Source organism: Pleurodeles waltl, chromosome 12 (assembly GCF_031143425.1).
Source record: "Pleurodeles waltl isolate 20211129_DDA chromosome 12, aPleWal1.hap1.20221129, whole genome shotgun sequence".
Lineage (NCBI taxonomy): Eukaryota > Metazoa > Chordata > Amphibia > Caudata > Salamandridae > Pleurodeles > Pleurodeles waltl.
Window position 1 is genome coordinate 675,312,174 of NC_090451.1, and position 17,534 is coordinate 675,329,707.

The window sequence follows — 17,534 nt, forward strand, 5'->3', positions numbered from 1 at the left end:
TTTATAAGAATATATAATGCACAGCTTCAGTTTGGGATCAGCTAGAACCTTGATTCACGGACTCGTTTGAAGAGTAATTGAAAATCCAACTTAATGGTCAAGTCAGGTTTTATATAACTATTTTAGAAATGGCACTATTAGAAAGTTGCTGTTTCTCTGCCTAAACAAAAAATAGGGGTGAGAGTGACTCACGTAATGTACTGTAGTGCACTTATGCAAAATTACAGTCAGATTATGCAACATTATGCAGAATTACATGAGGAGCATAATTCAGCATTTAGATCTATTGTCTTAGTACAGAAATAACCCTTACTTCCTAAATAGACCCAAGAATGCATTTTGCGCTAAGAAAATAACAGCCACTCATGCTCACTTAGTTTGTTGCTCCTGTGGTAGCATTTGAATGCCAAGTTACTCATAAGTATGGGAATGAGTGTAATCATACTTTTCTATAATTTTGTATCAAAATACTGTGATTACTCTGGCATAATTAAAATTTCCCTCAGGCCTAGCAAAAAGGGCCTTTCTGCCAGTGTTTCTTGACTGAGAATGGCTTCCCTCTGATGCGATGCGTATTGCTGCTTGACAGAGGACAAAGGGCCTTGGGTGCAGGGAGGGGTGTTGTACTCCTTGAGCAGGATGGCTTGGGGACTTCAACCAGCCCCCTCTGTCCTTCAAAGACCCAGGCCCGCCTCCGTTCACGTCCATGCTGCTGTAACAAACCTTGGTTTCTTAAGAAAGGTTGTGCAGTTGCATATGTCGCATGGGGTTTCTCTAAAGGGTAACCTGGCCAGACGTGAATCTCAGAGGGAGTCAGCACTGAAGGCCATTCCACATTTCCCAGTGTCTCCGGAGAGACTCATGTTGTCTGTGGAGATTTGCAGCCGCGGGCGACAACTGCGCCCGGCCTCTGCCCGTGTTCACTGCAGCAGTGGGGAAGGTAGCAAACATTCACTTTGGATTCATTGAAACTACTCTGCCATTCTGTTCCCCACCCCTTCCACCACTGCCCTAAAAATATCCCCCTCACACATTGGCCACATGCCATAAGCAGGTGGTAAATGTGTGTGAATTCGGGCCCAGGGAAAGAATGAACATTTAGACAAGGTCTGCATGTTATTCCCCTTTCCAGGGAAAATAACTTTTCATCCCCGTATTTAGGTGTGGGGATACTAGCCAGCGGTAGAAATGCACCGCTCAGTGCTGCCAACATAACGGGGCTGGCAGCAGCAGTGAATTGAGAGCATAACATAAATAAAAAAGAACAATAGTTTGCCCAAGGTGCCTTTTTCCTGTACAAATAGAAAATGTCCTTTAAACTTCAAGCAGTGCCTTGCCTCGATTGATGCAAATGCCTGAGATCAAGGTACAGAAAAGATAGGGGAGGCGGAGATCTCTGTGGGGTACATTTTGGAGTTCCAAATATCTTTAGTGGAGATGACCCTTGCTTTACAAATTTAGGAATGCATGTCCTGAATGGCTGACAATAAATTGTGTAATAAAAATGTTAAATTATCCTGTATACATGATATGGTTACAGTACCCTTAGGAGAAATTATGTTTCATACATACATTTTATTTTTGCCTTTGAAGTTGTATCTTTCCATTTACCACGGTGTCTTCAGCCGCTACAGAGGTTCCTTTGCTATCTTTTTCTTGCATTTTTTGTTAAGATCATTAAATGTAAATGATTCCTTTTCTGTTTCATCTGTCTACTGTTAACGTTCTGTGTCGCACTGCCATCCCACTCAGCGCTATATAAGGTACATATATCAATAAAAACAAATAACCTTCTATGTGCCAACTGTTCTCATTCGATTCCGGATCTCCGCCAGATTTGCTTTTTCAGCCTCTTGGAACCCTGTGAGGTATGTTCACCTTTTGTTTGTGTACCTGTTCCTCTTCTAACCGCTATAGTTTTGATCACACACGAAACTGTAAATGGGAAAATGCAGCAATTAATATCAGGTGCAAGGATTGCTAATAAAACCTACACTGTGGTTAAAGGGTGTGCACCATATGTTTGTGAATTCAAGAAGCTTGTAAGTAGAATAACTCAATGACCAAATGTGGGATCAATATTGTGTGTTGTAAGACCTTTAAAAGTGATATTGAGCTAAAACATACTTGCATCATATCTAATGAGATATAGGGCCTCATTATGACCCTGGCGGGCGGCGAAGGCCGCCCGCCAGGATGCCGCCCTCCAAAATACCGCGCCGCGGTCAAAAGACCGCGGCGGGTATTACAAGTTTTCCCCTGGGCTGGCGGGCGGTTGCTGAAAAACCGCCCGCCAGCCCAGGGGAAAACGACCTTCCCACGAGGATGCCGGCTCGTAATCGAGCCGGCGGAGTGGGAAGGTGCGACGGGTGCAGTGGCACCTGTCGCGTATTTCAGTGTCTGCAAGGCAGACACTGAAATACTTTGCGGGGCCCTCTTACGGGGGCCCCGCGACCCCCCCTACCGCCATCCTGTTCATGGCGGCTTTCCCGCCATGAACAGGATGGCGGTAGGGGGGGTCAGAATCCTCATGGCTGCGGAGCGCGCTCCGCAGCCATGGAGGATTCACACGAGCAGCGGAAAGTCAGCGGGAGACCGCTGACTTTCCGCTTCTGACCGCGGCTGAACCGCCGCGGTCAGAATGCTCGTTGGAGCACCACCAGCCTGTTGGCGGTGCTCCCGTGGTCGGTGGCCCTGGCGGCCACCGGCCGCCAGGGTCAGAATGACCCTCATAGTGTGAAGCAAGACAACTACTAACAGTGATACAACATGTCTAAGAGTAGAATTGGTAAGGAATGCCAGTTTAAAATGGCAGTAGATGACAAAATGCACCCATTGTGAGACGGATCTGGGGTAATATCGTGGTGCTACGTCCAACAATAGTCAACACAATGTCAATGGCATTTAGTAGCAGACAAGATGAATGCAATGTATTATTTTTAATTCACATTTACTGTTTTGTGAATCTTTGGCATAGAGCACTCTAGGTACTAAAACTATACGGTAAGGTAAGTAGTAAAACAGAATTAAAAATACGGCCTGAGAGAATACAGCAGATAACAGGAAAAAAGTAAAAACATCACACAAATGAGGTATTCATAAGGGTATCCCATAAGTGTTTCGTAATCAAATACCATCACAGTTACTTTAAGTTTTCTATGCTGTAGATTTTAGTTTCTCGTTCTCATTGTCAAACAATTGTCGTGTGATGCTGGCAAAAAAGTTTTAGGATTTGAGTGATGGCGATACTTCTCTGAAATCCGAATATTCTCCAGGTTCCGTGGTCAGAATTATCGAGCCTTCCAAGCGATGGTGTTCAGCATTGAACAGATCAACAAGAACCCCAACCTCTTGCCCAATATCACCATGGGTTTCCGATTCTACGACTCCTGCAGGATGATGCAGAGGTCTATTCAAGGCAGTTTGTGGTTGATGACAGGGCACAACCAGCCTGTGCCTCAGTTCTGTTGCCAAAGGAAGCCTCTGCTTGTGGGTACAGTTGGGGACGCTGGATCTTCGGGGTCTATAGTAATTGCTCGATTACAAGGGCTCTACAGAGTCTCTCAGGTAAGAGATTAAGACGCATACTCACTCACTCCTGAAAAGAATGAAAATGCAAGAAGTTTAGTGCCTACAGTCTACCATGTACTAGATGTTATATCATGAAAGATAGAAATTTAAAAGAATACTTAGCATAGCTCTGTGTACCTACAAATATGTTCATAAATAAATTCTGGATCCACCTTACTGACTAAACATGGAATGTGTGTTCTGAAGGCATTATATTTTCCTTTAACAAGTGTTGTTTTATCATTTTTTTGTACTTTTTTAAAGATTAGTTATGTTTCGACGAGTCCACTCCTAAGTGACCGGCACCACTTTCCTTCTTTTTTACGGACCATTCCTAGTGACTCTTTCCAATCCAGAGGGCTGGCCCAACTGGTGTTGTACTTTGGATGGACTTGGGTGGGTATCTTGGTTGAAGATAATGACTATGGCCAACTAGGAGGAACTCTCTTAAAGAAAGAGCTGGATGGCACAAGTGCTTGTGTTGCCTTCTCAGAGAATATAATCTTGAGCCGAGCTGACAGGAACGCCCTTCACATTATCCAGGTGATCAAAAGCTCGTCAGCCTCTGCCATTGTTGTCTTCTCCAGTGATGCAGGCCTGTCTCCTTTAGTTGATGAGATGGTGCGACAGAATTTGACTGGTAGGGTCTGGATTGCAAGCGAAGGGTGGTCAACATCTACTCTCATGTCCATGGAAAAATACTTGAATGTCCTCAACATGACCATAGGTTTAGCCATTCATAGTGGAGAGATGCCAGGCTTCTTAGAGCATCTCAACAATGTCCATCCTTCAAGCTCTCCAGATGATGCGCTGCTGCCAAAGTTTTGGGAGGAAGCATTTGGGTGCAAGTGGCCGGATCCAAAGGTCAACTTTAGCATGTCACAAAACACAGCAAAACTGTGTACAGGGGCTGAGAAGCTGGGCAGCATTCAGACCAGCTACAATGACATGGCCACCTTAAGGGCCCCCTACAATATCTACAGGGCAGTTTATGCATTTGCAAATGCACTGCACAATCTCAGTTCCTGCAGGAAAGGACAAGGACCATTCCATCAAGGAACCTGTGCAAATATCATGGACTTTCAGCCATGGCAGGTAAAGGGGGCAATATTTTTAATGGCAAAATGAACCTTGATTTTGCATGTGGTGTTACGATTTGCATTATTCTTAATGTATTGGAATCTAAGTAGTTTTGTGCCTTTAGCAAGGCACCAATATTAACTATGTGTATAACTTTTCCTCTTGGCTACTAGATGTTCTGATGAAGTACCGCAGAACTAATTTGTTTGAGCAGCGGAACAACATTCCTAAAGCAATTGAAAAACAATATTTAAGCGCCACATTTATAAGCAATTGTCAAGACTTCATATAAGCCAAATGAAATACAGGAGCCTGTCATAAGGTCATTTAAATCTTATTCACCCAGAAGAGTTCTCCCAAGAAGCTTTCTCTTACCTAGTACCTTTTGGAATTCCCAGGCAAATGCAGGGAGGATTGATCAGGACACTGCCATGCAAATGTGAGCGTGTAGGAATTCACAGATATGTGTAAATTAATTGGCCCCACTTACCTGTATACCTAGGTTATACCCAAAATCTCCATGTGTACGTTCAGCAGAAATGTAGGAGGAAGAAATAGCATTTAAAGATAAGATAGTTTTCAATGAGAGAAGAATTTCTCTAATTTTCTACAATTATTTATTGTAAATTTGTTCTTTTAGAAAACGATATACCCTTACTCTTGTTGCATTCATATGTTACACGCTTTTGGATAGAGAAGATGTGCAACCATCCCAGGCTGGTGTATTTTATGAACAGATGTAGATTGAGCTTTATGAATAGAATGTGTCCACCTTCTCAATTCTGGCCGTCATTGTTCTCCAGAACTCTTCTACCTTGGGGATTCTGGAACTCCCTAATGTGCCCCCTGTAGAATGTTAAGAGGGGCCACTGAGTCATCCATATCTCACAGATATTCATTAGCCTTGGGCTGAACTGAAGACCTCTTCAAGGGTTGATCGGCTTCTGAAGGGCCAGCCCTGCCCCACACCACAGCAGTAGCAGGAGCTTGCATTACCCTCCAGAAGCGTCATGCATTGTGCATAAAGCCTGGAAAAGCACATTCTAATTATTATATTAACTCCTCCCTGTACTTTTCTCTCCCTTTAGCTTCTACACTACGTGAAGAAGGTGTATTTCCAAACTAAAGATGGATACCAGTCACTTTTCAATGAGAATGGCGAAGTCCCTGCACAATATGATATCATAAACTGGCATCGTGATACAGATGGCACCGTAAGGCATGTAACAGTGGGCAGTTATGACCTTGGGCTTCCTCTCGGACAAAACCTCATCATAAATGACAGTGCCATCCACTGGGCCTCTGGGAAATCTCAGGTATGTCATAGCCAATTCAATGTATGCTGATATAAGGAATGCTTCTATGAGGCCATTGGGTGAATTATGTCACAATTTATCTTAAAACACAAGTAGACATCATCAAACAAAGTAACATTTTAAGATGCCTGGTTGTTGACTGTTAGCTGTGCAGAATTGGGTAAAGAGAACTGTTTTCTTTTGTTCAATGTGTACCCCATTTAGTATTGAAGTTTTCTTTCTATAAGCTTGAGGTTGTGCAGAGTCAGGAAACTGTGCATGTGGTGAATGCGGATCAAGTATCCAGACTTAAGGTACTGAGACATATTTATAGCACCTCAACCCACCTCTAATGGCAATTCCCTGCTCCAGGATGTCCATGGGCAGAACATTGTTTACAGGAAATCGTGGCATCCAGTGCCCCTCCCATTTTCAACAGATAAGAAATGTTATGATGGTGCAGGAGTAGGGGTCCAGACAGCCAGTCGGGACAAGATTTTACAGGATCACTGGACAGAGACAAGAATCCAGGAACTTGTCAAGGTTGTAAAAGGGGTCTGAGTGCAAGAGACTTGGTCATACTTCAAGGAGCATTCACCCCTCTTACCTTGAGCAACACCTTGTAGTAGACGGAATGCTTCATTCAAGAGTCAGAGAAGCCTTCACATTTTCCCTTTACTTTGCAATTTACATATGTCATAATACAATGCATTATTGCACACTCCTACTTTTAATCATTTTCCATTTAATGTGTTTAAAATTCAAGCCAGCTTATAGCAGGAGAGGGCCAATAAATAAAATTCATGTGGTATTGTTTTGGAAGGCTATCAAAAAATGTAAGTTAGTTCTGTACTGAAATAACAGTATAGGAGGTCTCCACTTGCAAATGATACGGGCAATTGTCTGTCATTACTGCTCCTTTGGACCTAGGACACTTTATGACTTGTAGGAGTGACAGAAATGCCATAAATCAGCAGATCTCCCACTCCACCAAACCATAGTCATCCCCACTTCATTCAGAGGAGGAGGCCCTGCTTAGTTTCCATCAGTGGAGCCTTAAGTGGCTCAATGGACAGAAAGGTGTAGACAGCGGTCAATCCACCACAGAGCCACTGGCTTATCAGGAGGTAAACCCTACTTAAGGCAGACCTTCAGATGTTCCTCTTTTCTTCCAGAGAAACTATGCTTTCCCAGCAAAAAAAAACATAAATGTCCGTGACACACTGGAAGAAAGCTCCTTGTGAGTCAGAGGCCTTTCCTTTATTGTGTTTCTCAGAAACAAGCTACCACTTTGGTTGTTTGTTTTTGAGACACAAGAACATCGCAGAGTGGGTCTCCATTACATAGTATCCTGTCCAGAAATGACTGTGTGGCCTGAAACACACAGTCCAGAGGAATGGGAAAAAAGTTAAACAGATTAACACAATCATTGATTTTCCTAAACCCATAATGATATTTCAGTCTGGCCCCATGAATAAGGTGGGACACCTAAGTGCCTAACTCATAGCCTAATGTCCGAAGAACATTTTGTCATTTTTAGTTATGTTCAGAAATTTGACTTTTTAAATTTGTTATTGATTGCATGTCAATGTTTTATAAAATTGAGATCTTTCATTTCCTCATTACGTTTTCTATTTTTACTTATATTTGGTGTGGAATTCCTTTCATTTTATAATGGTACTGGGGTGAGAAGTTTGTGTTGAACACACCACGTCGCAAGGTTTGTGAAAGAACTGCTTGCAACTAAGACCAAGTTATCAAATGTTGAGCAAAGTGTATCCTTTGTGGAACTTGTTACCATTTATGGACTCCCCGTGTTCAAGCAAAGCAACAGCTGAACTACGTCTTACAACGGCTTATAGCACAAATGTGACCTGTCACATGGATTTTCCTTTATTGGTGTAGAGTGCCAGGATTGTGACTTGTGTAGGGTTTTAAGAAGTCCCAGCAGTAGAAGCAGAAACAAAATTGCCTTGCCAAATATTTTGTCTTAATGTTTCATTTGTTGTGAATGACTTATGTTTGATGTATGGGTTTTTGGCTTGATTATGCTGCATGGCTGGAGAGCCACAATAATGAGAGCTATCTGCTGAACATGAGATGGCATTCATTGGCATAAGTAGGAGGCCAGATGAAAAAATGATGTTGCTTCTGAGGATGACGACCTAAGTTGACACTGGGCAAGCAAGGGGGTCTTCATAAGAAGAGAATTTCCAAAGCACCCACTCTTTGTTTTAACTTTGCAAAGTCAGCTATAGGACATCTCCATTTGCTAGAGACCTGGCACTTGTGAGACCTGGTTTGGAAGGCAGGAAGATACCTTCTTTTTAGCCTTGCTAAAAAAGGAAGACAAAGACACCTGAAAGAAAAGATTTTTGAATTCTGAAAAGATGAAAACTCTTTAGACTGATGCTGATAGAGACTATCAGTAAGGGTTGGGCATGAGGAATAGATATCTGGGAATGTGTAAACCCAGACCCAACATTAGCAGAATGGTGTTAGCCAGGAATATGCCTCCTGTTGGTTATAGTAAGTGGTAGCCGGCATTTGAGCTGTTTGCACCACTTGAGTATAGACAGAGATGGAGAGGGGGCACATTGCACAGGAGATAGGTGACACTACTTGTTAAGAGAATGGGTGGTACTTTAGCCTACAAGGCTAACACTGCATTCAATGATTACATTTTAAAATTGGGACAGGGTGTGTGATGAAGTAAATTGCCTTTGTAATGATAACAAGATTACCAGATTCATATCATCCAAAGAAACCATTATCTTGTGGGTTCTGTGATGGAAAATCTAGCATGAAGTTTGTTGTGGAAGAGGCTTTGACTACCCTTGTTTCGTTGGGGAGGTGGGGCACTGACTTACTATGGAAACCGGAAATGGGAAGCTTCTCTCAATGCCATCCCTCTAAATTCACGGAGGAATACAGAAGCCCACCAGATCATGGTGTGGAAATTATGGTTTTCACCAAGCATTACCACCATGGTCACATTCATAAAATGATCAACTAAAGCAATGATTTATGAACTAGTCCATTTGCATTCAACATATTGCTCTCATAGCCAGCATGATTGCAAACCCAAGGTGCTCCTTGAGGAGCTCTTTATTTACGCCTGTATCATGTTTTACATAAATACCTGCCCAATGCCCCGTACCTTCCTTATCCTGCTTAGTTCCCTACCTGATTTGCCTCCTGAAGAATAAGTGTTAGTCAAGCTTGAAATTCATAAATAAGGATTTGGGAGACACCACGTCCCTCTGTCAAATTTTGGAATTAACTGGGATCCTCATAGCACCCCTGCACACTGCGATGAGAAGCACCACTATGGCAACAATTTGAGATGCTTTTCAACCTCATAGTAGGAAGGAACATCCTGACTTGTGATGAGGAATCACACAATGGGTACTAGACCTGAAGTCTCAAATCTGTGATGCTCACTAGGCATCAGCTCAACACTGCAAGGGTCCTCCTCATTGTTTCTGAGCGCCTGGCCAAGCAATCACCCTTCTTGCTTGCAGGACATGTTTATGTGCTCTCACTCACCAGCCCTTGGTTATACAAATAGGACTCACACCAGTATGCTCCGTCAGCCACCACATCAGAAGTTATCTATGGAAAAAGAGAGAAAAAAAGCTTCTCAAGTGGTGCATCTCTAAACAACAACAAAAACATACTAGGGTAGCTGCAAGAGTAAAAGGACAGATTCAGTGTATACCCACTGCTTGGAAAAAGACTCTCTTCTACACATGATAAGGTCTCTATTCTTGATCTCATATACCGAAGAGACTTCATCGAAAGCCACTCCCCATTACCGCTGTACTGGTCTGACCACTTTCTATATTTTTCTCCTTGTTCTGCCCCCAAAAGGCCCACCTCACAGCAAACAAAGAAATGTAGGGCCATATTTATCATTTTTCCCGCAATGCAATGCAGCAAGTCACCTTGCCATGCTGCATGAAAGAGAGAAGACAGGAATGTGCCATATCTATCAAGATATGGTAGATTTCTGCTCTTGCTGTTGGCAGGTGCACTTTTCGTTTCCTGATGTCAACACAGGCACAGTTGAACCATCGTGCAAGGTTGCCTGCATTGCAGCCAGGACTGTTTTTGTGCAAGAATGGACACCTTCCTGCACAAAACAACCCTTTGAGGCTCTTTCCTATTTCTATGTGTGCTGAACAATGTAGCACACGTAGAAAGAGGAAAAAACTAGGGGAAATAAAGATATTTTTCCTTGTTACGCCTCCCCTGGGAAGGATAGCATTTTGACATATTCCCTCATCTATGACTCATGGTAAATTTGGGAATGCACCAACATCCTTGAGTGGATGCGTGGAAAGAGGAATGCAAGGCAGCAACCTGCAGCAAAAACTGCAGGGCCTTGCAAGGTGGCCTTGCGTGGCTTGGTAAATCTAATCCAGTTTTTGCATCACCCTTGTGATACATTGTGTGGTGCAAGGGCATGCAAAATTTTGATAAATATACCAATTAGGGTCTGGGTCGGGGATTTCAAGAATCTTGATCACTCCCTTTTAGGAACAATGATAGGAACAAAGATAACTTGAAAAACCTGAAACTAACCTGAAAAAGTAATAGAAAGCAAATCAAAACAAACTCTTGAAAGGATTCAGCTCAAACAAAATATATATTACTACAGCAACATTAAAAAAAAAAAGAAATCAGTAGGGCAAAAACAGACCCAATTAGCTTTTCAACCTCGTAAAGAAGTCCCCAACCCTTTGCCCTGTCCTAATTTCCCAAATACCAAAGAAAGTTGTGACTAACTCTCCAACCTCATCAATGACAAAATAAGAGAATAGCAGAAACAATTATTCCCCAAGAGGCCTCATCCCTAAAATCTAGCCTTTGATCCAATCACTGGATAGGTTCTGGCTACACTCTCTTTTCTTTCAGGCCATCCTCTCATTTCTCTGTCCCCATCCCTGGTTCTATTGTCAAGAACATATCTTCATCCTCAGGCTCTTATATGATTAACAGCTCCTGCCTTAGCCAAAGTGCAGTGCCTGACTTCTTCTGAAATGGCCAAGTTACACCTCTTATAAAAATAGATGCTGACTCTGTTGCACTTAATAATTTCTTCCCAGTCCACACCGTTCCCATCCTCATTTCCTAGTAAATGTTATGGAAAGTTGTTTTGTTATACAGCAAAATAAACACATAAAAGAATACAACATTCTCACTGACCATCAGTCTTGATTTAGACCCGATAACAGCAAGAGACAGAGATGATACAAGTAGTGAATCAACCACATCACATTCAAACAGTCATCCTTACTGAGAATTCTAAAAGAATGGATGTGAATCAGAGGCATGGTTCTGAATTGGTTTGAGCCCTATCGCACAAATAGTTCTCAACAAATAAAATGGTCAATCTATCTTTCCTGCTGCTTGCCTCTGCATTAAGGGTTAAATGAAGGCTCCATCCTCCCATTGGCACTATTCTCTTTTATGTGTTTATTCAGTAAATTTGGGATAAGATGTATTTGTCATTAGTGTTAAATTCCTCCTACCTTATCCATGTGGTAACAGTATTTTACATCACTGTTGGGAGTTTTGCCTTCACTCCTCCTGCTTTGATGAATTTGTTTTTGTTGGCCTTAGGACTGCTAGCCAGTGCTGGCGTTCTTGTACTCTCTCCTTTAAATATGGTCATATTGTCTCACCCCCAATTGAGACATTTAATTTACTTGTAAGTCCTTGGTAAAATGGTACTATATGTACTCAGAGCCTGTAAGTTAAATGCTAATGGGCCTGCTGCACTGATTGTGCCACCCACTTAAGTAGCCCTTTAAACATGTCTCAGACCTGCCTTTTCAGCGTGTGTGTGCAGTTTTAAACTGCCATTTCAACCTGGCAAAATAAGCATTTCGCCAAGCTTAAACCTTCCTTTTAAGACATATAAGTCACCCCTAAGGAAGGCCCTAAATATTCCATGTGGCAGTGTGCAGCGTATATAAATAGTTGGACATGACTTTTAACTTTTACATCTCCTGCTAGTGAAAAACTCTTAAATTTGTTTTTTATTTCAGCAAGGCCTACCTCTCCTATAGGCTAACATTGAGTTAACGAATTACATTTAATAAGTGATACCTTTCAATTGGAAGGAAATCATAATGTCAAGTTTGGAGACTAAAGAATTGTAATTTAAAACCTTCTTTTTTGAAACGGCTGGATTTTAAGTCAAAGCTCTGAAAATGCCACTTTTAGAAGACTGGCATCTTCTTGTCCCAACCATTTAGTGCCTGCAGCCAGCACCCTGGGTCATATGACTAGGTGTAGCTGGCAGTTGGCCTTTGTGTATTGTCCGCAGACTGTGCGACAAAGGGGGAATATGCACTGGCAGGATGGGCAATCTCTGACTTGATAGGGGACAGAGCTGGAAACTATCACACTTGCACAGCACAAAGTCTCTGCCTCAGCAGACTCACAAAGGGTTTCACACTAGTATTTTGTGCTCCCAGACAAGCTGGGACCAGGACAGGGAGGTAGGACATGCCAAAAACCTTTGGAGGCGGAAACATCTAGAAAACTCTCAAACCTTAAACCTAGCATCAAGGATAAATAGTGGACCCTCAGACCCAACCCCTCAGTACACCTCTGGACCTGTGGAAGGCTCAGAAGGACTACTGTGCTGCTTGCTGAAAGAAGGACTGCTACTCTTCAGCCATGCTACACTGCTGCCTGAGGGAAAAGGATTAGATGTGCATCTTAAACCGAGAACCACCAGAGTGGCTTCAAGGGCTAGGAGGCTGGTCTCCTGATCAGAGTCTCAGTTCAGAAGACTCTTCAACCAGCTTGAACCCAGCACCTGGACTCTCTCTGCTGTGAGTCCTACGCCCCACATGGTGCCACCCTAGGTGTGGACCCTAGAAAATGGGCCTAAAGGTGCTCTCCCTGCCCAGCTGTGCTCTAAGCAGCATGCATTACCTTGCAGCCTCACATCAGAACTGCCTCTTTGTAACACATCCCTGATGCAGGACCTTGCAGCTCCTCAGAACCACCTCTGCTCAATGCATATTCAATGCAGGACCTCGCATTGCAGCCCCACAGTTCCTCAGAGCCACTGCTGGACAATGCATCCTTAACGCAAGAAGTTGCATCACTCTGAATCACCTCCGTGCTCCACAATCCAAATTTAAGGTACTTTGCTCAGCTGGCCTAATGTGGTCTCTGTCACCAGCCCATGTGCCTTTGCAGTTGTCCTGAACTTGTGACTTTGTCCCGATCCGGCCCATCAAGATGACTACAGTTGATGCTTTGTGCTTTTAAGCACTACTTTTACCTAAATCTTTAAAAATGCCTAGCTCCCGTCCCACTAATTAGATTTTTGTTGTTTTGATGTCAAATAATTTATTACATTTTACTTTTTTTCTAAACTGGTGTAGGAATTTTCCTCTGTTTTCACTTTATTACTGTCTTAAGTACTTCATAGATACTTTACACACTGAATCGAAGTTAAGCCTGACTGCCTTTGTGATAAGGTACATCAGGGTTAAGCACAGCTTAATTTGGGGTTTGATTATGACTTCACCTTGCAGGAATTGTGGCTGCTGCTTCAGTAGGGTGTCTCCCCCTCAGCCCCTCCTCCTACCCTACGTCCTGTGATAATGTCTTTTGGAAGCAGTAGGCTGGGGAAAACTGGGATAGCATCGTCTCCATTATTGCAGAAGGGTTTCTAAAGATCCGGGGCTCTGGGTCTTGAAAGGATATTGACATTTGCAAAGCCCGCCCTCCATTCCGGTAATTATTGCATTGATATAGTCCAGACTTGATTATGGGAACTCTATCTTGATAAGCATCCCCACAAACCTCCTGAACAAGCTCCAATTTGTTCAAAATGCCAGGAGAGATTACTTATTATAGCGCATTAGGAAGGTCATTGTAGCCCAGTTCAGTGGGCATTTCACCGGATCGCTGCGTAAGATAATGCTGTTTAGATCCATGGTCATCACAGGGGGGATAGCCTCCTTATCAGCCCTAGATTTCTCGAGGACGAAACCTCCTTGGCACTGCCCTCAGTGCCAAATTCTTGCTTTTTTATGTTCCTAAACCAGAACCAAAACTTTTGAAGCAAATGCGACCTCTCTTACAGCAGCCAAGGTGCCAAGCATGCCACCACATTCCCTGATTTTGATGAATGGCTGTGATGGTTTAAAAAAGGTCTGAAAACCTGCCTTTCTAACCATTCATTGTGAGTCACTCCTAGACCGCAGCCTTTGAACTTTGTTTTGCTTCCTGTGCTGTTTTCCCTTCCCCCTTTATAGCTGTTATTTTACAGATCCATGTGTGCTACACAAATAACACAACATAGCATACCATGACATGACAATTCACATGTCCAAGCAGACTACGCAGCTTTAAGCCAAGGTCCATGAGGTGCTGCGGTCTACCTGGAATAGCTCCTTCATCTCGCTAGGGTATAGCGCAGTGAAACACATAACCTGTTCTTTGTTAATTGCATCAACCAACTGGATAGTAAAATACGAAAGAACTAAAGAAAGGGAAAAACTTATTTGCAAAGGTGACTTTTAGCAACTCTGGGAAGTCGTTTTTCCTAATGTCCCTAGCTTGACAAAGATGAAAAATAAAATAACAAAAATTTAATGGGTAAAGAATGTTGCAAAACCATAAAACATGGAGGCAAATAGTGAATATTCTGTTATATGCAGCAGTTTTCACCCACAAAAGGTTTCTACATGAACAATAACCCGCAAACACGTTTTTGCAAGAAATATGACACCCAAAGGGAGTTTTGGCAAAAATTGACAGACTTTACAAAGTTGTCAAGTTTCGTAAGATTCTGATTGTGCACAGGCAGTAGAACTTTAACTTTAGGTATCTTGGTTGTCCCTGCACCAGCTTATGTAGCTGTTTTTGAAAAGAGAAACAGTTCTTTAAAAGTTTAATTCATAATGTATTGCAGGTCCCCCTCTCCAGGTGCAGTCCAAGTTGCCCTATTGGTCACAGGAAAGCAGGTAAAGAAGGAGAGCCCGTCTGCTGCTTCATGTGTCTTCCATGCCCCCAAGGGGAGATTTCCAACCAGACCGGTGAGTGGATCACAGGTTCTGAGAGGCATGCATGCTAAATCTTAGAAGAGTGTTGATTCCATCCTAGAATACAGTACATGTGCTATTGCCACGGATTCCATTTCATCCTTAGGTGTGTAATAAATATATGCAATATAACGAGTTAAAGCTTTCTAAACCTATTCTAGTGAAATCAAAAAAAGTTGAGCTCCAGTCATTATCATTCCACTCATACATCATAACACAACTCCAATCAAGTGTCACCTTCGCAATATCAATACCAGAGCTGTCTGAGCCTAAAACATCTCAGAAACTGAATTGCCTGCTTCTTGATTCTAGTGAGTTTATCTTCCAAGGTTTTTATGTATTACAGCTCCTAAATAACTGTGTGATTTACTGGGAAGTACCAGAAGCAAAATGCCACAGAGTTTTCATGTTAAACCTAGGACTTTCGAAGGAGCTGTGCAATACACCAAATTCTATCACAAAATAAAAACATATTCATCCACAAAAAACCCGCATACACTTGTAATTGAAGAAATTACACTCTTCATAACTCAAGGCACTATATCCCCCACATATGCACACAAAGCTATCTCTAAAACATAACCGATTTCTACACAACAGCCAACAACAGCACTCAAGTACACATTGATTGCTTGAAACTCAACTCTTCACCCTGTCCCTGAAACCAATGTCTCTTACAGTGGAACACAGAAATTAATGCATTAAGAGTTCACAATATAATTGTACGGATGAACTCCTTAATATCTTTCTCAGTGTGCATACGCTCACACATCCACTATGCCTTATGTAGCTCTTCACTGTGTGAAGCTTTTGTGACTGTGTAAAACTAACCCAAGGACTGTTTGTATACATGGAGTAGCAGCATAGTACAATGTCTGATTTGTTTCTGAAAATCAAGGGTGTTGTGAGATAGAGAAGCTAAACAAAACTCCCAGGGCCTTCCAGATAAGAAACAGAGACCCAGGAAAAACAGCCTAAGTTAGAGTTGTGGTCTAATAATCATGATAGGTTTGTGTGTGGTTCTCTGCTTATGTTGTTGTTAACATGCTTCCATGTAGTCTAAGCATCTGATTACTTCTCTCTTTCAGACTCTACTGAGTGCTCCAAATGCCCATGGGATAAGTGGCCCAGCTCCACGCAGGACCACTGCATCTTGAAATCCATAGAGTTCCTCTCCCTCGATGAAATTCTAGGATCCAGCCTAATGACTATTTGCATTTTCTGCTCGTTGGTACCAGTGGTCATCCTGAGACTTTTCGTTCAACACAGAAACACACCCATTGTCAAAGCCAACAACCGCTCCCTCAGCTATCTGCTGCTCCTCTCTCTCACATTGTGCTTCCTCTGCTCTTTGGCTTTCATTGGCTATCCCACAGCAGTGAAGTGTCTCCTCCGCCAGGCAGCATTTGGCATCACTTTCGCTCTTTGTGTGTCTTGTATCTTGGCCAAAACGATCATGGTGGTCATTGCTTTTAATGCCACTAAACCTAACAGTAGCTTAAGAAGATGGGTTGGACCTCAGTTGTCTTATATAATAATTAGTGTGTGTACATTCATTCAGGTACTTCTGTGTGTATGTTGGTTGGTCGTTTCCCATCCTTTCTCAGTGCATAACACACACTCTCAACCTGAAATCATCATAGTTGAATGTAATGAAGGGTCTCCTGTTGCTTTCTGGTGCATGCTGGGATATCTTGGAGTTCTGGCTACCATCAGTTTCATAGTGGCTTTTCTTGCAAGAAAACTGCCGGACAGCTTCAATGAGGCACAATACATCACCTTCAGCATGCTCGCCTTCCTCAGTGTTTGGCTCTCATTTATTCCAGCCTACCTCAGCACCAAGGGCAAGTACATGGTGGCCATGGAGATTTTTGCTATTTTGTCATCCAGTTCAGCTTTAGTGTCTTGTATATATTTCCCAAAGTGCTACATCATCCTGTTGAGGCCTGAGATGAATTCCAAGGAATACCTGATCAGGAGGGAAGTAAACCAGGAATCTAAGGCAAAATACGCATAGGCTTCGTCTGTTTCTGCTTGTCATTCTTCAGTCACAATTTGTTTGTTTGTACTTCTGTGTGTTTGTGTTATGTTAGTCATACCTAATAATACATATCAAGTTACAAAAAAATATGAAAAATTAAATAAATACTGTTGTTCCCACTAACTCATGCATGAATAGAAATGTGTGAAGAGCCTTGGGTGATCAACTGTTTGCTCAGAAGAGATGTGGTCTTTCAGGTGATCTGAGATTGCTAAAAGAGACATCATTGTTTAGTGTTCTGGGATCTCAGACACACATATTTATGAGTAAAGGTGTCAGTGTGCAAGAAGTATTTATGGGCTTATTTTATGGGAATGAATTTGGTGGGTCACTGTTGTGCAACTTTGGGTGGAAGGTTTTGTTTTCAGGCATGGGTAGTCACTTTATAGTACAGCTGGTCATCAGAACTGTACTACTGAATATCAATACCAACAATATTGTGGCATGGTAATATCAAGGACAGAATAT

The 17,534-nt window shown here is 42.5% G+C and overlaps 1 protein-coding gene across 1 annotated transcript; it reads left to right on the top strand.

Moving 5' to 3' along the window:
* The first annotated feature begins 3,309 nt into the window (after positions 1–3,309).
* On the top strand, positions 3,310–17,042 carry LOC138267200 (extracellular calcium-sensing receptor-like). Its single transcript, XM_069216053.1, has 5 exons — positions 3,310–3,567; positions 3,835–4,665; positions 5,739–5,966; positions 14,896–15,019; positions 16,114–17,042. The coding sequence occupies exons 1-5, from the start codon at positions 3,310–3,312 to the stop codon at positions 17,040–17,042; spliced, it is 2,370 nt and encodes a 789-aa protein (XP_069072154.1).
* The last annotated feature ends 492 nt before the right edge of the window (positions 17,043–17,534 follow it).

Coding starts and splice junctions, on each gene's coding strand:
- LOC138267200 (XM_069216053.1), top strand. CDS start 3,310: ATGGTGTTCAGCATTGAACAGATCAACAAGAACCCCAACCTCTTGCCC. Junction 3,568..3,834: donor GGCTCTACAGAGTCTCTCAG/GTAAGAGATTAA, acceptor ACTTTTTTAAAG/ATTAGTTATGTTTCGACGAG. Junction 4,666..5,738: donor TGGACTTTCAGCCATGGCAG/GTAAAGGGGGCA, acceptor CTCTCCCTTTAG/CTTCTACACTACGTGAAGAA.